The 21,774-nt window shown below is 36.9% G+C and overlaps 2 protein-coding genes across 3 annotated transcripts; one reads left to right on the forward strand and one right to left on the reverse strand.

Annotated features, from left to right (window-relative positions):
- The first annotated feature begins 2,164 nt into the window (after positions 1 to 2,164).
- Positions 2,165 to 3,230, forward strand: LOC104894453 (calmodulin-like protein 3). Its single transcript, XM_010680679.4, has one exon. The coding sequence runs from the start codon at positions 2,501 to 2,503 to the stop codon at positions 2,954 to 2,956; it is 456 nt and encodes a 151-aa protein (XP_010678981.1). The 5' UTR covers positions 2,165 to 2,500; the 3' UTR covers positions 2,957 to 3,230.
- Positions 3,231 to 15,934: 12,704 nt separating this feature from the next.
- On the reverse strand, positions 15,935 to 20,676 carry LOC104894454 (DEAD-box ATP-dependent RNA helicase 42). 2 transcript variants are annotated; one of them, XM_048644026.2, is made up of 3 exons: positions 20,391 to 20,676; positions 16,239 to 20,252; positions 15,935 to 16,133 (listed from the first exon to the last, which is right to left on the reverse strand). In XM_048644026.2, the coding sequence occupies exon 2, from the start codon at positions 20,248 to 20,250 to the stop codon at positions 16,822 to 16,824; it is 3,429 nt and encodes a 1,142-aa protein (XP_048499983.1). In that variant the 5' UTR covers positions 20,251 to 20,252; positions 20,391 to 20,676; the 3' UTR covers positions 15,935 to 16,133; positions 16,239 to 16,821. The 2 variants fall into 2 exon arrangements, with proteins under 2 accessions (XP_048499983.1, XP_010678984.2); XM_010680682.4 differs by having other exon boundaries at positions 16,239 to 20,289.
- Between the last annotated feature and the right edge of the window lie 1,098 nt (positions 20,677 to 21,774).

Here is a 21,774-nt window from a genome sequence, read left to right on the forward strand (position 1 = left end):
CGTGAAACCCAAAATTGGCTCGAAATGAACGTAATGGTATCTACATATTCGTTCCAAGCCACATGACTCATTTCCACTGACTTCCCATGTCCCTAGCAGGCATCCCGCGACATCCGTAACTCGGGCCCGATTACAGTCCGAAAGCATGTATTATAACCTTCAATTTTGGCTGTTTTTTGGACATGTTTGGCTTTCTCCGGGCCTAACCATATTTTTTCCCGAAACATTCTTTGGAAAGCTGTCGTGACTTGTAACGTTGCGCGGGTGCTTGACATCATTTGTGTTGCTTCGAAAAGTCCCTGAAAACCCCATTTTTCATTTCTCGTGAAACCCTAAATTTTCTCAAAATGACATGAAGTCCTCCACATATTCGTTCCATGCCACATGACTCCTTTCCAATGACCTCATTGGTCCCTAGGAGGCATCCCGTGGTGTTCGGAGCTCTGGCCCCGAAAAAGTACGAAATCGTGTATTATAACCTTCAATATTAGCTGTTTTTGGGACATTTTTGGACTTCTCCAGGCATGGTCATATTTTCTCACGATCGTTCATAGGAAATCTGACGTGACTTGTGATGTTGCGCGGGTATTTCGCACCATTTTCATTGCCTCAAAAAGCCTTTGAACACTGCATTTGTTCATATCTAGTGAAACCCAAAATTGTCTCAAAATGAAAGTAAATGCATCCATATATTCGTTCCAAGTCACTTGATTCCTTTTCAATGTCATCCCATTTCCCTAGAAGGTACCCTGTGCCGTCCGAATCTCGGGCCACAAGGAAGTACGAAAACATGTATTATAACCTTCAATTTGGCTGTTTTTGAGACATTTTTGAACTTCTCCGGGCGTGGTCATATTTTCTCTCGAAACATTCCTAGGAAAGCTGATGTGACTTGTAATATTTGGGCGGGTGCTTGACACACTTGTGTTGCCTCAAAAATTGCCTATGAACACCACATTTGTTCATATTTCGTGAAACCCAAAATTTAGGATTAAAAAACTATTGTTGCATACAAATCTGTTGTTGTTTTTTTTATTAATTACGTGAAAAGTTGTATATACTAGGGCATAGACTATAGAGTTAACTAAGAGATTTTTAGTTGGGATAATATCATTTTGTGACTTAAGATCATTGAGGCAGGAAACTCGCTGGTCTTTCAAAGAAATTTTGTCCTCTCGAGTTTCGAAAACGGGAAACATGATCTTCATGAGAGTTTCCATGCTAAATAGCTTTTTATATTTTTTTTTGACGTTTATTGATTTACACATCTTTACTTCCATTTCTGTAGTTCTGTATTCTTTTTTCATAATGCAAAGCGATGGCCTCGGAATTTATTTTTATTAAGAGGGTTGATTCTTTGGTGGTTTCTTATTGAATTATGTCTTTTTCTAGATGATAATTTAAATTTTTATTGTGGCACTTAAAGCATGATTAAAAGTTAGTTGAGATGATAATTGTGTCATGTACATAATAACAAGATATCAATAGTTCAAATCTTTGTAAGCTAAATTTACTTTTATTAATCGACATGACATGACTTATGTACACATTGGACAATTTTAATGGAGTAACAGAGGTAATACATGACGTGTATACATATCACACACGCTTTTTAATATATTTATATAGATATATTATTAACATTTTACTTCATAAATATAAACACTGCACGCATATAATAAAAAAAAATAGAAAATACATGTTATACGTTTGGCTCACAAAGTCGCGCGACTCACACCCTTTTAGTTCTTCTAAGAGTCCCTTTCTTCAGCTTCTTAAAAATTTGATTTATGACCAATCTCACCTATTAATATATATACTACTATTTTGTATTCTTTATTAGAACCATTGTCAACTTTCTAGACATAATTCCATTATTTCTTTATGTAAACATTCAAGACATTATTAGACAAGGAAAGTTGTACTTACATTTTGACAGACAAAGTCCAAATATGGAGTATTTTACATAATCTATTCTCTCATGATTAGCACAAATAACTAAAAAACATGCAAATAAGACCAAGTATTCCAATAGTAATGGACTCCATGATTTTAGAATAAGCTTACCACGACGAAAAACAACCCCCAATTGAAGTAAATAAATATGCATAATCTAACTAACTACTTTTGTATCTAAACTTATATACCAATGATTTAACGAAATTCTTGCTTTTCTTCCTTGCTTTTCTCTAGCCCCTAATTTTTTCAATTTTCCTTCTTTTCCATCCAACATTTTATTTTTGGGGGATTAATTTCTTTTTGGCCCTCCTCTACATCAATTTGCATATTGCATCATTTGTTCAAAAGGTCTAATTTTTTTTTACCCTCTTCTTGTTTTTTTTTGTCATGAATACTTAATTGTTAATTACGTTTTGAAGCCTACCATATTAAGTTAATTACCTCCTAATTGTTATTGGAGATTCGTAATTAAGATTTATACCATCATTATCATTACAGATAGAGATTACTTACGTCGAAATTTCGTGTTTGTTAATATAAAATGGATCAAGCGGAGCTTAAAAGAGTATTCCAAATGTTTGATCGTAATGGAGATGGTAAGATTACAAAGAAGGAGTTGAATGACTCGTTACAAAACTTGGGAATTTACATCCCAGATAAGGAACTTACTCAAATGATCGAAAAAATCGACGTGAATAAAGATGGGTTTGTTGATATGGAAGAGTTTGGATCATTGTATCAAACAATAATGGATGAAAGGGATGAAGAGGAAGATATGAGGGAAGCTTTTAATGTGTTTGATCAAAATGGAGATGGTTTTATTACAGTTGAAGAATTGAGATCAGTTTTGCAATCATTGGGTTTGAAACAAGGAAGAACAATAGATGATTGTAGGAAAATGATTAGCAAAGTTGATGTTGATGGTGATGGAATGGTTAATTATAAGGAGTTTAAGCAAATGATGAAAGGTGGTGGATTTGCTGCTTTAGGTGCATAGAGGAAATTAACATAAAAAAAAGACGGACGAAGAAATGTATCTCTATTCTATATGGGAAAAAAAGGGGACGCTGAAATTTAAAATCCCTATTATATTCGTTAATAGAGGAGGAAGTATGAGAAGAGATAATAACCCTAGTAAGGTTTGTCATTTGTATGAATTTATGGAACAATGTTTTTTTGTCATTCTTTTAAGACCTAGATTTCCAATGATGAAGTTTTTGTTCACATTGAAGAATTGTAGTAAATGTCTCCATTTTTTGTTTTGTTGATTCTTCTAATTAACTTCTTTAGATAATGTCTTTCTCTTTTCTCGCTTTTTTTTATTAGCTAGGATAAGAGTAGAACGGATACTTTCATAATAATTTAAGGAAACGATAGATTAAATTTATATGAATATGAAGGCACATGAGACATTTGTAACTGAATAGCTTTTTTTTGTCAACAACAAAAAAAAAGAATAGCATCTGTTAATCACTCCCAAATAATTGTAATTTGTTAATGTCATTGATATGTACTCATATACATATTGAAGTCCATATCTTATAGTACTTTCTTTTTTATTTTCTAGAGGTTTGTTTCGGATCATTGCGTCGTCATTGGTAGTATGGGTGCTAACATTTTTACAAGTGATGAATTTTTTTCAATGTATGTATTACACGGAGTAAAATTCCAATGCACAAGGGATGATCCCGAATCATGTACACTCTTGTCGTCAACATTCTTCCACAATTTTATAGGGATGATGCCATTGCAATAATGTTTGGGGCTAACTTCAGATTATACCATATTTAGTAGAGATATTCTCATAGGAATGATAGTTGACACTTCCAAGTGGAAGGATTTTCTAGTTAAGATCTTATATAAATTTTTTGGCTAAGATTTACTTTTGTAGTCCAAATCTGTCAAATATACTGGCTGGGTTTGCTAAGTTTGATGATTGGTTGGTTAAGTAGTTGATCATGCAACCTTGAGAACAAACGAGGTTGATTAAACACCTACTCTTTCACAGCCTTATTTAGCCCTAAAGAGATCATTCAAGCAAGCAAGGGGTCGACGTGCAAAGCACTGGTCATCCAATAGAGAAGTAAGTACTTTTCATGACTGTCCAACCAAAAACCATGTTGTCCAAGCCATTATTATGCAATATATTAGTAGCTCTTGTTACAAATTTGCAACAATAGTTGTTGCAAAAGAATCTATATGTTGCAAGTGCATCTTGATATATACTTTTTCCCTTTTTTTTTTATAGATGTTACATAAAGAAAGTGGAGAGTTTTTAAGAAAGGTAGAAAGAGAAAGTGGAGAACCATCACTTTTTGAATAAAAAAATATTTGTTGAGGAAAAGGTATGGGTATTTTAAAGGAGAAAGTGGAGGACTATCAACTTTTTGTTAGTATTTTAAAAAATTTATGATGAAAAGTGATCCATTTATGGTATGTAACATCTATCATGACATTTTCATTTAAAGGAAATGTAGCATCTATAAAAAAAACAGAGGAAGTAAATCAATTCTCCATAATCTCTTAAATTCTTATTGTCTCAAGTTATGGAAAGGACATAAATTAAAATCGTCCTCTTTCTAAAATTTTCAACTTTTGAGTTTTCCGCACTATCTTTAACTTAAAACCCTAAAAGCCTAACAAAAAAACCTAACAGGCGCTGCACCACCCCTGCAGGCTCGCTGGTCGGCCGCTCGTCCGGTCACCGGCGAGCCTGTCTTGATACTATCGATTAGGTAGAGATTAGAGTCTCTGTTTTTTGTTGTTTTGCGTTGGTTTCTTTTGTGCGTCGGTTTTGTAAATCGGTTTTGTGCGGCCTTCAGCGGTGGTTTTCGTCAGGACTCGGCCCCTTCCTCCTTGTTTGGTCATCGGTATCCCTCTCCCCCTCTTCTTCCTCTTCCTTTTCCCGCCCCTAGTTTTTTTTTTGGCTTGGTTCCCCTTCCCCCGTCCTCTGTTCGGTGGTGTTTTGGCCACCTGAATTTGCTTTCGGGGTTGCCGCCGCCGACGGGTGGATATCCCCTCCCCTTGTTTGTGGTTTCGGTAGTTAACCGTTTTAGTTCTTCCCACTACAAAAAAACACGGGATTTTGCTACAGAAAAATCCGTAGCTAAAATGAAAATTCCGTAGCAAAACCATGCTTGCTACGGAAATTGCTACGGAAGTGTTCTGACGCTAAAAGGCTCGTAGCAAACTCAAATTTGATACGGATATAAATTATCTGTAGCAATTATTGCTACCGATTCTATCCGTAGCAAAGCCCCTCCGTAGCAAATTTTGCTACAGAAATCTAATGATCTGTAGCAAATATCTGCTACAGATATTACTTACGGTAGCAATGTTTGCTACAGATTTCTTGGCATCCATAGCAAATATTTGCTGCAGATGCTATTTTCAGTAACAATGTTTGCTACGGAATGATTGTCATCCGTCACAAATATTTGCTACAGATTATGGTTCATCCGTAGCAAATGTTTGCCACAAACTTTCATAGCAAAAATTTGCTACTGTTTACAAAATCTGTAGCAAAAAAAGGTAGCAAACTTTATATGTAGAATCTGCTGTAATATATGCATGATGATGCATTTCCTTTTCATAAAACTGGTATAGTAACACAATTGCAAGCCACAACCATATAATACTTATCCAATCAATCAAGAGGACCATCAATGCCTTTGCATGGAACAAAAGAGTAGTAGTGCAAAATTTCCTAACAAAGGAGCCAAAATCCGTCACTTACAAAAACCAACTCCAAAAAGACATATTTCAACCTATTTCCATTCTTCACAAAAGCCAACCTCCAACCATATGTAGTTTTAAAAATAAGCATTCACTTAGCTACAAAAAGTTTACCAATAATTCCATACAAAAGTAATGTTTAACAATTACAACCATTGGGATCGAAAAAAGGTGGAGGGAATGGTGTACCGGCAGGGGTGCATCCTGTCACTTGTTGACTCAATATCTGAAATTGTTGTGAAGTAGCTTCATTTGTTCTACTGTTGAATCAATAAGTTTCTTTTGTTGCTGATTTTCTGAAGTAAGTTGAGCAATACGATTTTCCAGATTTATCACATGTTCTGAAGAAGCCTTTTGAGTTTTCTTGCTTGTAGCAGGCTTTACAAAGTATGATTCGGCAGCAGAACCAATACCATACATTCTTCCTTTTGAATCAAACCCACCAACAACTTCAAAATACACCTCTTCCTCAGTTTTTGGCTTATCACTTTCCTTGTTCGCAACTTCCTCCCTTTGTAAATTATCCTACAAATGTATTAAGAACCAAATATTGTTTACATTGACATGCAGCTATACTTATCAAAAGGTGTAGAAATAATAGCCAAAGACAATTTGATTAGAAAGTAAGACTTGTGGCAAGAAGACTTATAACACCAAATTAACATCCAAACACGCAACTATAGTTTATATTTCCACCTTTTAGCAATCACACATTCCAGGTACTACCTACTACTAACTCCATCTAGCCAAAATCCAAAGTATATCAAACTTACTAGCTACATACCAAACACCAATACATAATCTGGAAAACTTAATAGCTACAAACTTACTTTTGTAATGAATGAAATCACATTGTTTTTTTATAACTTCATGCTCAAGTTGTTAAGAAACGAGACAATGGTCAGCAAAATGAAGTTCTTAATCTATTCTCATAATTTTCAATATGCCTAATATATCATAAAGAAAAGGAATAAACTCACCCAAAATTTGGCTGCTCTATCATCAATGAAGGTCCCATTCTTTTTCAGATGACATCTCTTGAAAACATCTGATGGTTTTGGTTTTTGACCGCCCAACTCAGCAATCTTTTGATAAACAATATAATGCACGAGTAAAAATAATGACACAACAACCACTATAAAAACACAAGTATAAGAATTAACTAAATCATTTAGAACTTGCCATTTTTCCCTTCAATTCCTCTGTTGAAACAGAACCTTGGCAATGAAGTGACAAGCCTTTGGCACTATTTTTTTGTTTGCAGAACACTGAGCAGATTTCTTTTTGAATTCTGGTGTATCTCTAAGTTTTTTCAAACCATCTTTCAAGCTTAGAGGACACCACTTAGGCAAATAGTCATCTTTCCTAGCAAGTTTTGACACCACTTCTGAAAATCGTCTTCTGAAAATCTCTAAGCTTTTGAACCCATTCACATAAAACCTTTTTCTTCTCCTTGGTTAATGCATAAGAAGCTCTAGGTATTTTAGATTTCACGGATCCATTATCAACTACCGGCTGAACTTCTAATTTTCGTCGCTTGCAATAGAGTTTCAAATCTTTCCTCGCGTTAGCATCATCTTTTGTTTTCCCCTTCACATCCATAATTGTGTGAAACAAGTTGTCAAAAAAATTCTTCTCAATGTGCATGATATCTAAATTATGGCGTATCAAGAGTTTACTCCAATATGGAAGCTGCCAAAAACAACTTTGCTTAGTCCAATGGTGTTCAACTCCATATCCTTGGTGTCTTGAACAATGACTTATTTCTCCCGTTTTCGGTATCGATGACACGCGCTCCCAAACTTGTTCACCACTCAATCTTTCAATGGGCATTGATCTTTCTTCCCTATCTTTGAAAAAACCACTTTTATTCTTTCTAAAGACATGATCAGCATGAAGATATTGACGATGACAATCAAACCAAGATGGTTTACCACCATGCTTCAATGTGAATGACTTTGTGTTTTCCATACAATATGGGCACGCTAACTTCCCCAGTGCTCCACCCCGATAGCATGCCATATGCTGGAAAGTCGCTAATAGTATGAAGCAAAGAAACCTTCATATTGAAATTTCGTTTCCTTGAAACATCATAAGTCGGCACGCCAACCTCCCACAATTGGATTAGCTCATCAATAAGAGGTTGTAAAAATACATCTATGTTTCCCTTAGGACTCTTTGGACCGGGAATAATTAAGCTTGTAAACATAAAAGGTTTCTTCATACACAATGATGGTGGTAAATTATAAGGAGTTAATATCACCGGCCAACAAGAGTATTGTCTCCCTGACTTACCAAATGGCGAAAAACCATCCGTGCAAAGTCCTAAGCGAACATTCCGTGTCTCAGCAGAGAAAGAAGGAAAAGAAGCATCAAAGTGTTTCCATGCTTCTCTATCTGATGGATGAGACATTACACCATCAGTTTGTTTGTGATCGGCATGCCACCTCATTTTGTCGGCAGTGGACTTGATTGCATAAAGTCTTTGCAACCTTGGGGCGATTGGCAAATAATGCAACACCTTCTTTGGAGAACGTTTCCCATTCGCCCTAACACCTTTAAATCAATCAGATTTGCATTTAAGACATTGAGTGAGATGCTCATTCTCCTTCCAGAAGAGCATACATCCATTAGGACAAACATCTATTATATGGTGTGGAAGTTGAAGTCCTTCTAACAATTTTCGAGTCCTATAAAAAGTCTCAGTCATATGATTGTCATTTGGACATATTTCCTTAATCAAAGATGTGACAATATCAATGGCCCTATGTGGAATATTGTATTCACACTTCAGATTAGTAATTCTTGCAGCCACCGACAACAAAGACATGTTACACCCATCATACAAAGGCTTTTCGGCTGCCTTAAGCATGTCGAAAAACTTCTTTGCTTCGGGATGGGGGTCTTCTTCATTCACATCATTCAATTCTGGTCCAAATGCATCCATCACCATATTGAAATAAATATTACTATCCAAAGAGGTTGTGTCATGAGAAGTTGTGTTTTCAACATAACTTTCGCCATGAGAAGTCCACAAGTAATAATCTGGACAAAATCCGTACTTATACAAGTGAACCTTAACAATTTCTGGATCATGATATGGCACATTTTCGCATTTGTGACAAGGACATTTCAATAAACCATCAATTACCACATTCTCCTGTCTACAAGCTATGTCCACAAATTCATCAACTTTAGTTGTAAAGTACGAACTAATATGTTTTCCCTCAAGTCTTTGGTACATCCATTCTCGACCTTCTCTCCCCACTGCAAATTTAATTATTATTAGATACCCATAAGTAAAGGAACTAGATCAACCTTATCTTTAAGATTCGCTCACAATGAATAAATTTTGTGTATGGACCTTACATTGAGATTCTCACACTTGCAAAAGACTAAGGAAAACCAAATAAAATATTCAGACACTTCTAAAAAAACAAAATTAAACTGAATATAACAATCCAATCAATAACGCGTCAACATAAACCACGACAACAAGACAAATAACCAATGCCTATAACTATAGTTGCAACAAATAGCTTATAGTAACTTCAACATCTAAGCTTGGAAGAATAAAAACAGGGAAACTGACTTGTATACACCAGTACATGAAAATAAAATTCATAACATAATCTATCATTATAAAATCTTATATTGTTAACAAATTTAAGAAAACAAATAAAAGAAGAAAAAGACTCTTACTTTTGTCTGAATCGCCTTCAAAATCACAATTCGTTTTCGGTCTTACCTTGATCTCTCCTTCCCCCCTTCAAAAAATTAGAAACTTCTCTACCTTCATTCACATTTCAAAAGGTATTAATATTTAGAGAATCCTTTAATTGACAATAGTAGCAGCAACATATACTCTAACAACTAAACATGATTAAAAAAAAGCATTATGATAAGCTCTTATTAGAACTAACGAAGATTTATATTATTATATTTGGTATAATAATGAAATTTCAATAAGTAAACATCAATTAGGAAATAGATTCTTGAAGTTTGTAAACATGGTGTATAAAAGAAATAAGGTTGAACAGTAGGAATGCACTAATGTCCACTGGAAAAAATAAACAATACATAACTTATAATGATTAAAGTAAAAAAGTACTATATGAGAAAACAAGAATTGTAACTAACACATTTGTCATTCATCTCTTATATGACGACCAAGTTGAACATTGTAATAATTATAAATAGTTACCAATTACTAATACTATTTCCTATTATACACTAACTCTAAATTAGTTGAAAGAGACAAAAGGATTAACAAATAGCTGGTATATAGTATTATAACACAACTCCAATCTATCATTTTCACCACGTATGAAAGGTATAGTATTAAACTTAATTAAGTACATTAGTTTTTTGGCCTCAGGTATATAAAACATTAATATTTACGCCTAAACAATTTCATGAAACATGTAATGCAGTAACATTTGAACAATCCTCTTGTCATACTGTCATTGGCCGAGGTATCTGAGGGAGTTGTTAGATGGGCTTAACAGATGAAAGTATATTGTGAAGTAGTATATTGTAGTAATATATAATATCTTCTCTCTATACTAACGCTGGTACCAGGAACTAAGTGAATATACTATATATACTCCTAACTTGTGTTCTCAATGGTTGGTACATGAGATAACGAAACACAACCACTATTTATATATACTCTGCACAGCATCAATTTCGTAAATAACAACAGCGACATGGAAGACCAAAAACCTCAACTCATCTTGCGAAATTGACAATTAAAATACCACTAAAATTCTGTAGTAAAAATCAAATTAAGTCACAAATTAGAAAAATTAGACAACAGACATACCTTCGTCAATGTGATTTGTTGAAGACGAATCAAACTTGTCTCTTCAAGTTTCTACAATTTGAAACCCTAACTCGAAATTACCCCAAATCAATAGCCACTTTTCTGAATTTCGCAAGTTAGGTTAGTTAATTACCTTAGATTTCTTCCATAACTATGTTTTTGAGGAACTAATGACTGAAATTGTGGTGAGATAAGAGAAGAAGGGGAAATATGAGACGAGAGAGTGAGAGAAATAAGGGGTGCTCTTTTTCTTTGTTTTATGAGAGAAGTAATACTGCTCTTTCTATCAACATTTGCTTAATTTTATTTATTTAGTATTTATGTGTCATCTATTGATGTTTTAACTTTTTCAAAAAAAAAAAAATTAGACCACGTTTTTTTAAGGTTAGATGTTTTGGATGAGCGGGACTTTTCCGTTCTGAACCGCCAAACCAAATGTTGTCAAATGCTCAAAAAAATTTGGTTGAATGCCATTTTTCTAATTGCATTAATTTGGAGCAAATTTTGCTACGGATAAAGTATATCGGTAGCATAATCTGCTACAGAATAATGTTCCGTAGCAAATTATGCTACGGTAAATAACTCCATAGCAAACTTTGCTACAGACTTTTATTCCGTAGCAAATTTTGCTACACAAATAAGACCTGTAGCAAAAATCCGTAGCAAATATAGGGCATTTTTTGTAGTGTCCCCTCCCCTTGTTTGTGGTTTCGGTAGTTAACCGTTTTAGTTCTTCCCCTCCCCTAATCGTGGTTTTAGTAGTTTAGCGTTCTGACCTTAGTTTGTGTTCTTAGGGTGTAGTGTTGGTCAGTCTGGGCTATCCATGTTGTTGTAGGTTTGATTGTACCGAAGGTTCCCATCCCCGACCCCGCTTCCGTCCTCATGTCTTGTAAGCACAGTAACGTAGTTAGGTTTGTGATAGTTTTGGGCTTCCCCTCCCCCTTTCCCCAATTAGTGTCGGGCTCCCCTACCCCTTTCCACCCTGTCAGTGTCGGGCTTCCCCCTCCCCTCCCCCCCGGTTGGAATTTCCAATTAGTTCAGTCAGGTTTTTTCATGAAAAGTGTGTCCAATCTCCGAATAAAAGGAGTGCGTTGTTATCGAGTTGTTCAAGTTATTATCGGTGGTTGGTTGGGGCCATCGAAAAGTTTAAGTCAGTTAGGTCAAGGTTGGTGGTTCAAAATAGTAACACTTAAGTATGTCGGTTTTTTGCTTTTTGTGCTGAGGGTCAAGGCGACTCACGATGTTCGTGAGCAAGGACGAGGTGATTATAGGCTTTCATGGTTGGGACACGTATTTACCGATTTTGAAAACCGGCGGTGTATTCGAGGGCTCAACTTGTTTGGCTCTCTTTTTAGCTTGGCATTGACCTTCATGGTCTTTGTCTTGAAAACTTCAAATCCGCAGGCGGCACTCCAGTTGCATGTAGGGGTTTACAGCACGCCCAATTATCAGCGTTTCTCTTTCATCAAAGAGAAACCTGACATACTCTCGCTCGAGAGTAGTGAGTCACATTGGACTGTGACTCTTCATATGATCATGAGCTCAGAATCCCAAGTGATGACAGATCATTGGGATTGCTCATCTGGCGAGACGCGACGCTCGTCGTTGGTTGTTCGTCGTCCAAATCGTGATCGTCAATCGCTTCATCAACTACTTCCTTCAGCCATCCGAGTTTGCATCCACCATCGTCAGCACTGACCAGCGACGCACTTTCTACGCGACCTTGTTTTGTTTGTATTTATTTATGTATTAGGTGGAATGTACGAGCTCTTAAGGCTCCTTTAGGTTTATGTATTTGTTTTAGTTTGGATTGTATTAGCATTAGGCTGTACTTTCTCTTTTAATTAATGTACGATTTCCCGATGTCAAAAAAAAAGTTATGGAAAGGTTATGCTCCCTGTGTCTCATATTAATTGTCATGTTTGAGAAACGAAAATAAATAAGATTTTTTTTTTTTTTGATTGGGAAATTAAGTCAGCCCAAGGACTAACCCCTACCAAGGCTACTAGCCTTGTAGGAACTACCAGCACATTGGCTGGTAAAGCATGCTAAGGAAATACCCCAACATAATGTTGGGGGTAAGGATCGAACCCCTGACCTCAAGGATCAGAGGGGAGTGCTCTACCACATGAGCTAGCTCCTCATCCTTTGAAAATAAATAAGATAAAATCATTTATTATGTTTTTTTCCATCTTATAATATTACTTTTGACCAATATAAAAGAGGAACACTCAATGACAAAAAGTTCGCCAATGAACACTGCTTTTGACAATAGTGAAAAACCGTGTGGCTCCCAACTAAGTACCATGGTTACTATGGATTTTTGTTTTCTTTTTTGTTGAGAAAATATCCTTAACTAAATTTTGACATCTTTAGATGTATAATCATATGTTTTTTGATGTTCAACAACAAAATTACGAATATAAAAACATATTCTTTGGATATACAGAACAGTTGATGGATGTAAGAAGCAAAAATCAATATGGATATGTAAATAAAGTTTTTGAATATACAAAATATAATATAAATATACTAACATAATTTTTGGATGTATCAGATATATAAACTTAGTTTTGGGCACAAAATACCTACGGATGTACATAGTTTTAGACGTACAAGAAAACTAATGGATGTAATTCATGTAAGATATAAAATACCATTATAGATGTGCAAATATAGTTTATAGATGTACAAAATAGTATGGAAGAAGATAACAAATTAAAGAATGAGGTTTTTGTAAAAATCAAGTTAACCACAATTAGTATTAAAGGCTTTTTGGTCTTTACGTACATTGTTCAGTGGCGAAGAACGCGTTATCTAGCCTTAGTCAATAGAAATTAAGTTTAGTGAAACATTTAATGTGTATATTGTTTATTATTGAAAATTTGACAACTATATTAAGACATCCAAAAAAAGAAAATTTGACAAATAAAATAGGACAAAAAGAGCACGATACTATTGACATGATGCACCCAATACCCATTATATAAAAGAAATTCCAGTTATGCATAACTAATAACTTAATGCGTTTGCCTACCGATCACGAAAATAAATTATCTCAAGCTCGTTTTAGTGTTTTGCCACAACTTTGAGATCAAGATTTTGCCATTCTACGCTGATCCTATCTTCAACTAATCATATATGCACGCGATGCGTATAAATATAAACAAAAGGTCAATTGCATAATAATAGATATAAAAAATTATTCATAAAGTTCATTGTATATTTTTCTTCTGTTTTTTAAAAGCCAATAAATCAAGAATGATGTAAATATTTTGTTAGTTGAGGATATAATGGTAAGAAAATGGTAAATTTTATCTTATTACTTAAGAGCATCTACAATGGGGAGGGTTTAGCTTGGTCTAGCAAATAGTAAAACTATTTTTACTTGGTTTTGTTGTTGTGGAACTTGACTCTTTGGCTTGGTTGGTCTGGAAATCCAGACCATATGAGCATGGGATGGTGTGCACAAAAAGCATCTATTTTATATAAATCATCTATTTTATATAAAAAATAAACATTGTATATGGTGGGGTTTGGTAAAAGTAGGAGAGAGAGTATATGGTGAGGTTTGGTAAAAGTAGGAGAGAGAAATAGAAAAACTAAGTAAGACCAACCACACCATTGTGACAAAAAAAAGATGAGTTGGTGGGAGTTTTAGTGGGATGTGAGGTGTAAGAAGGAGGAAAGGAGAGAGAGAAAAAAAACTCCAAGACCAAGTAAGACCAATCCACCCCCTTGTAGATGCTCTAAGGGTATTAAAAGAGAGAAAGGCTTGGTAACAAACTGTTTGAGTCCAAAAAAGACTCAAACACTCAAAAAGTTACACAATGGTACCATTATAACCTGGTATTGGTATCACATTGTTATCAGGATTGGTACCAAGCAACCTTACTTTGGTATCAAAATTTTCGGACAATGGTACAATCTAACCTAGCATTGGTACCAAACAACACGCGCGTGAAATTTTCAAGGCTTAAAATGACCAAATTACCCCTGTTTGAGTCCCCTAAGAGACTCGAACTGTTGGTTGCCAAGACAAGCTCATAAAAAGATTTACCATTTTGGTGTCCCCTTCCTCTTCCCTTATATAATAGAAATATATAATAGATCATCCTAAAAAAATTTATAATAGATCATCCTAAAAAAATTTATAATAGATCATCTTCCATTGTGGAAAAATAAGAGAATAAATAAAAGCCAACTTTCAGTTATTTGCGTCAACAAAAGTTATTAATAGAGATGGTTTAATTTTAATATAAAAGTAGACCTAGTCATTAATTGGATTAAACTAGTCACTAAAAGAAAGTAGGCAGTCTCTTACAAGACAAACTCATGTGTCAATAAGAAACCAAACGTGCAACATTTTCTAGATATAATCGACAAGACCAATAGGTATCCTCATGATCTTCGCATAAACCTCGGCGTCTCGCTTTGGAACAATACCAATAGAAGAAAAAAATCTCATTATTCTAGTATAAAGCTCACCACCATTTTGGAAGTAAATTTTAATGCTCTCATAAGTAAATTCATGTCAAGTAATCTTCACAGACGGATACATTTGGTGGAAGTATTCGAGAAGATCTAAAAATGGATGGTGCAATCAAGTCTCAGATTTCTAGTTTTGAATGTGTTTTAAAAGAAAAATTAGCTCCCGAGTTTTAGGAATTCGGACACAAGTTGAGATAGGGTGAACGATCACTTCAGTTCATCCCTACAGGCCGTACCCTAGAACAAAGGCCTAACCTCTCCACCTCTATGCGTTCTTGTTTAGTCGGATCTCCATAAACGACTACGAGAACATCATGCAGAACAAGAGGATGTTGAGTCACGAAAACTAGTGTCTCCTGTGACGGAACCAATTATTAGCTGACATGCGCCAGAACCCAATGCAACGGGAGAGATCTCAAAGATGGCCGTTAGTATCGAATTTAGGGGAGTTATAGGGCCAATCTAACCAAATAAGGCATAATTGGAAGAAAAAAGATTTCGCACCTCGCGACTACTCAAGAATAACCCCACCTCCACTACTCCACCCCACCTATCAATTGAATTTGACAACAAAAACTGAGCTAGGGAAATCACAACTCCAGCAATCGAATCAAGACTTGAATGCAGTTTATCGAAACTCCACTGTTCATAATCTAGAAGCTCTAAAGTGGACTCTCAAACTGCATCACCGTCTGCCTGCCCAGTCTTGAAAAATCTAATCTCTGACATTTTACCAACACCTTGAAGCAGAAGAACTTCAACCTATGTCAGTCACATCACCCAACTCCACTTCTAGAGTCTAATTTTACCCCTAAACATGGTCTGAACGAGATCATTCAGCCAATCATGTATCAACTTCATCAGGCTCTTGATGCTGATCCAACCAAACTCAAAATCAAATACTAACAAGTTGACAAACAGACAAGGTGCAAAGAGGTTGATAATATGAGTTGAAAACTACCAGATTCCGGAATAAACCCTGAACAAAAACTAACCTAGCTAATCACAACATGTTCTTCATACAATGGAACAGAGCTAAAAAGATACTTCGGGGGAGACAAACATTCGCGGTAACCCCTCATATAGGAAGACATGAAGGTGCTTCAGGTTTCCACCCTTAGACCTACAATCAGCAAAGGAACATATGAGCTTTCAACTCGCCCAAATTATCAAGAAAAGCAGTGAATGTCAATGAGACCCCATCACAATTAAAGCAGAATGCAGGTACCCATTGTGATAAATCGCTTTCTGTATAAATTGGTTTTTGGAAGCCTCCAGATGCCGCACAAGCAAGCAAATAGCACAAAGCCACTCCTGACAAAAGGCAATCGTATCCTCCCTCGAGCTCGGAGCAAAGATGGAAAAGAGAAAAAAGAAAAAAAGATCAAAAGCGGCACCGACAACCAGAGATTAAACATAAAAATTCAAATGCACAACTGTTTAGTCAAATTAGTGAACTACAACACATGGCATGAACGAGGACTATCTTGGTAGCTCCATCTGTACATACATATCCTCATGCTCCTAATCTGACACTCATCTCTAGTATATTTTAATTGTCACAGACAAAATTCAGATAACAAGACAAATATATCAGGATTAGAGCATCAAATTTCTTGATGAATCTCATCCTTTCCAGAAAAAGCCATTTACAGAAATGGCCACCAAATTTCATGTAATAGAAATAAGCAAAAGATCAGCAAAGTATATCCGAGCAAAAGGATGGTACACCAGCAGCAACTAATAGTGATTCCAATCTGAAGATGACCAATGCACTACCACAAGGGCCAGTACAAATAGGACTCTGCTTATCAGAGAATAGAATACCTGCCTGGTTGGGCACCACCCGGAAGAGAGGTGGCTTGTGTCGTGATATCCTCCAAAACCCTCTTTAGTTCTGTCTTAGCAGTCTTGACTGAATGCTCTGAACGTCCCTCAATAAACAGATAGAGTTTACGTTCACCTTGACCCGCAATCTTTCCAGGAGGGTAATACTGTCCCCTGGTCGTAATGGCAGCTCCAGTCCAGTCAGATATAGGACCCAAAGTCTCCTTATGAGTCACCTTCCAGCGAGCATTCTGTGGGAAATCATTGATCTCAAGTTCAGCTTCAAAATGTTCAGGCATTGCATCTTGTTGCAGCTTAGCTAAGCTTTGTTGTAACCTCATTGCTGCTGCCATTGCAGTTGCAACGGCTGGATTATCTGCTGAATTAATGGGCAGAATAGAGGCAGGCCCAGTGCCAGTTGCGCCCAGCACTGAGCCAGGAAGCGATGTGGTATCTGACACTTGCCCACCAAGAACAGGGGTTGGTACAGTAACATCTGTCCTCTTACGAACTTCGTCGTCTTCATCCTCTGAATCTGACTTGTCATACTCAAAACCATACTCTTTGGCCTGCGCTTTCTTTGCAGCTTTCCGTGCTTCATCCTCCTGCTCATCAAACTTGTAACCACTTCCACCAAAACCAGTTCCATGGGCTTGTTCAAGTCCCTGTTTCACCTTCGCCAAAAACCCATCAGCAATTGCCTTCAGGTCCTGCGGAACAGGCTGATCTGAGAGTTCCAATGCTTTTGCAAGATCAGGAGCATATTTTTCCTCTTCTTCAGAGATAAAAGTGATAGCATGCCCCTTCCGGCCAGCACGACCTGTCCGGCCAAGACGATGAACATAGTCTTCATAATGGTTAGGAACATCAAAATTAACAACTAGCTCAAGTTCTTTCACATCCAGACCCCTAGAAGCAACACTGGTAGCAATCAACAAGCTGCACACGTTACTCTTAAAATCGGCAAGCGTAGATTCACGATCCCCCTGATCTTTTCCCCCATGAAGAGAAAGGCAGGGGTAACCGCTCTTGAGTAAATCCCGGAACAAGGCATCACATTTATCTTGTGAATGGACAAAGATCAGAATTTTTCCCTTCTCATACCACTCCCCAAGAATTTCCAACAGTCTGAAGAACCTTTCGCTTTCGGGTCTCACTTCAACCATCTGGGTTATGTCTCTGTTGACAACACTCCTCCCACCAACCTGGATTTCCACCGGCTTATTCAGGACTTTCTTTGCCAAAACCTCAACCTGACGAGGAAAGGTGGCAGAGAACAGTACAGTTTGACGATCTGGTCTTATATTCTGGACAATTCTTGTTATCTGAGGTTCAAAACCCATATCAAACATTCTATCAGCTTCATCCATAACCAAAAAAGTAACTCTTCTCAGATTCGTTATCTTTCCGCCACTTGTACAGAGTATATCTATCATTCTACCAGGGGTGCATACAACAATTTCTGCTCCCTTCTTCAGATCCCCTATTTGCTGCCTAGAATCTTGGCCACCATATACAGGAACACATATCAGATTCACTACTTTGGCAAACTTTTTGATGTCATTGTGAATTTGCTGGACCAGCTCTCTTGTAGGAGCCATAATAAGCCCTATTGGACCATCTCCAGGCATCAGAGGTGGCTGGTCTTTTATGTGCCTCAACATAGGCAACACAAAAGCCAAAGTCTTTCCTGAGCCAGTTTTTGCAATACCAATGCAATCTCGACCGCTCATAATCACAGGCAAAGCCTGAGTTTGGATTGGCATTGGCTTCTCAAAGTTCATCTTTCTGATCACCTCCAAAATTTTTGTTGTTAACCCAGTTTGGTGCCAAGTTTTGATTGGTTTTGGCACATCTTTTCCATGAACCTTCAGCTCCAGATCCTTCCTATAAGCAGCAACATCCTCAAGACTCATCCTTGCAATCTCCTTAACTTCCATGTAAAAATTCTTCCTGAAGTCAATATAATCAATCTTTGAGTGATCAACTAAGGCTAATTTCTCAGCTTTAGTCTTTTTCTTTACCCTTTTCACAAACTCATCATCATCTTCATCGTCTGAGTTCACTTCATCATCCTCTAGATCCCCATAATCAGAGTCAGAATCCTCCTCAGGCATTATTCTACCAAGAAACTTCTTTGGGTCTTTTTTAGACACTTGGCCATTACTTTGTTCAATTTTTTTATCCTTGCCATTCAGTTCAGTGCTCTCTGCAGGAAGCACAACATTATTCAACTTCTCAACTTCAGGCAAGACCATCGAGTTCATAAAAGCATCCAGAGGATCAACCTCCTCCTCTTCAGATGCCGCAGCACCACCAACTGGTAATGCATTACCATTCTCAGAATCAATAACCATAGTGTCACCAGTTTCAGCTGATGGTTTAGAATCTTCATCCACGTCCATTTCTGCATCTGAATTTCCATCTAGAGCAGCTTCTTCATCATCGGATTCACCTTCCAGTGTCCAATTCTTACCTGCTTTAGGTTCTTCAGCATTTACCTCCCCTAGCTGCTGTCTTTCCTCTTCTTCCTTTTTCCTCTTTAACTCCTGCCATTCCTGAACTCTCCTCCTCCGTTTTTCCATCTCTTCATCCAATCTCCTCTGTTCCTCCTCCATGTCTTGTTCCTTAGTCTCCACTTTCTCCAGATTTCTGTCAGGCTCATCGTCACTCTTCTTCTTTTGGCTGTCCACACTACCATCCCTGTGTCTATGTGATCGAACCCTTTCTGGGTCTTTTGATTTGCTCCTTTCTCGTTCTCTTTCCTTGTAATCATCATCTCTCCTCCGCCGTTTCCTATCTTTGTCCCTCCTCTCATCACCACTGTCATCACTTGCTACTTCACGACGCTTCCTCTCTCTTTCCCTTTCCCTCTCCTTATCTCTTTCCTCCTTCTCCCGTTCACGTTCACGTTCTCTCCTCTCACGTTCTCTTTCTCTCTCCCTCTCTCTTTCCCTCTCTCTTTCCCTCCTCTCCCTCTCTCGTTCCTTTTCTCTCTCTTTCTCCCTTTGTTCCCTTTCTTTTTCTCGCTCCCTCTCTCTTTCCTCTCGTTCCCTAACCTTTGCCTTCTCCCTCTCCCTCTCCTTATCTCTTTCTTCTTTATCCCCATCCCTATCCTCTCGATCTTTCTTCCGTTCCTTCTCCCTATCTCTATGTTTATCCCTGTGCTTCTCTCTATCTCTTTCCCTTTCCCTATGCTTATCATCAGTACTCCTTTCTCTCTCCGAACGCCTATGAGTATTTTCCCTATCCCTCTCTTTCTCCCTGTCTCTCCTCCTCTCCTTTTCCCCATTCCTTTCCTTTTCTCTTTCCTTATCATGCTCACGCTCACGCCCACGGCTCCGTTTCGACTCCTCCTTTGTCTCAGACTCTTCCCTCCTCGACTTTGATTTCACATCCTCTGCTTCCCCCATAGCTTTTTTCCAATCAGGCAATTTGCAAACAACAAAGTACTGAATAAAATTAAACAAAATTCTTACTCAGATATCTAACAATGAACCAAAAAATTCAATCATTAAACTTACAATCTACAGTAAATTGGTCCTAAACATACCTTCAATTCCTTGGAATCGTCTTCAATTTTCTTTCCTCGAAGAATAACTCAAATTGAAGCTGGAATTACCGAATTCGAAATCCAACTTTTTAGATAGAAAAGGAAACTGGAAAGAAATCTGTAATCGCAGCAAATTCACACTGGGAGAGTTAGGGTTACAAACTTCTTCCGGAAATTCCCTTGTAATCGCAGAGATGATTCTTAGGATTGGGATTTCGAGGGTTAGGGTTACCAACTTCTTCTCTATGTTTCTTTTTTTTATTTATTTCACTATCCCTTCCCTCTTTGTAAACTTGGGAGTTGGCCAGTTGGGACATATATTTTCAAAACAATTTTTTGGTGGTATTCTGGAACACTATGAAAAAAAAAAAAGCATTATAGTATGAGACGGATGGATTTTTTTCGCAAAATGATAATATATTTAATATTATAAAAATATAATAATTATAATAGAAATGTACTCACTCAGTCTTCCAACTCGTATTTGGGTCCGAACGTTACTCCGAGTTGGTACTGTTTTCTGAATTTGACATGTTTATTCCAATTGAAATATATTAAGGAAAACTCAATTAAATGTACAAATATAATAATGTGGACATTGAGTCATATATAATAGCAAGAGGTCATGGGTTCGAATCTTGTTGCAAGCTAATTTTACTTTTGTTAATTGACATGACCACTTGTGTACACATTGAACAATTATACTGGAGTAATAGAGGTGTCATGCACGCCTTTTAATATATTTGTATAGATAATACTAGTATTTGGGTCTGGGTGGTTCCCCGGGTTGATATTGTTTACCGAATTTAATATGTTTTTTTTTTTTCCATTTTCATTAAAATATATTAAGAAAAACTCAATATTTAAAAGGTACAGATATAATAATGTGGATAATTAAAGCATGATTAAAAGTTGGTTAAGATATTAATTGCGTCATGTTTAGTATCAAGAGTGTGAATGATGCGAGCCGAGTTTGAGTTAGTTAAACTCTTTTGTTAGCATCCGAGCCCTGATCACTCGAGTCAAGTTTTGTATAAGTTTTGACTGAGTCGAGTTTTGAACGAGTAGATATCCAGTAATTACTTGCAAATGTCCTGTGTCAAAAAAACAACATCAAGTGGAAGTTATATTAAATTTAAATAGTATTTTGCTATATATGATTGCGTATTCGCGGTTCTCATGTTCTGAAATCGAGTATTTAGTTACTCAACTCGACCCATCAACATCACTGGTCGGGCTCGAGTTCAATTCAACCTTACTCGAGTTGAGCTTTGATCGCGTTAAACTTGATTAGCTTGCAAGTAGAGATGTAAAATGGATCGGGTTCGGGGCGGGTGGAGCATCACCCGCATCCATCACCACCACCCGATCCATCCATCACCCG

The sequence above is a fragment of the Beta vulgaris genome, chromosome 5 (assembly GCF_026745355.1).
Source record: "Beta vulgaris subsp. vulgaris cultivar EL10 chromosome 5, EL10.2, whole genome shotgun sequence".
Classification (NCBI taxonomy): domain Eukaryota; kingdom Viridiplantae; phylum Streptophyta; class Magnoliopsida; order Caryophyllales; family Amaranthaceae; genus Beta; species Beta vulgaris.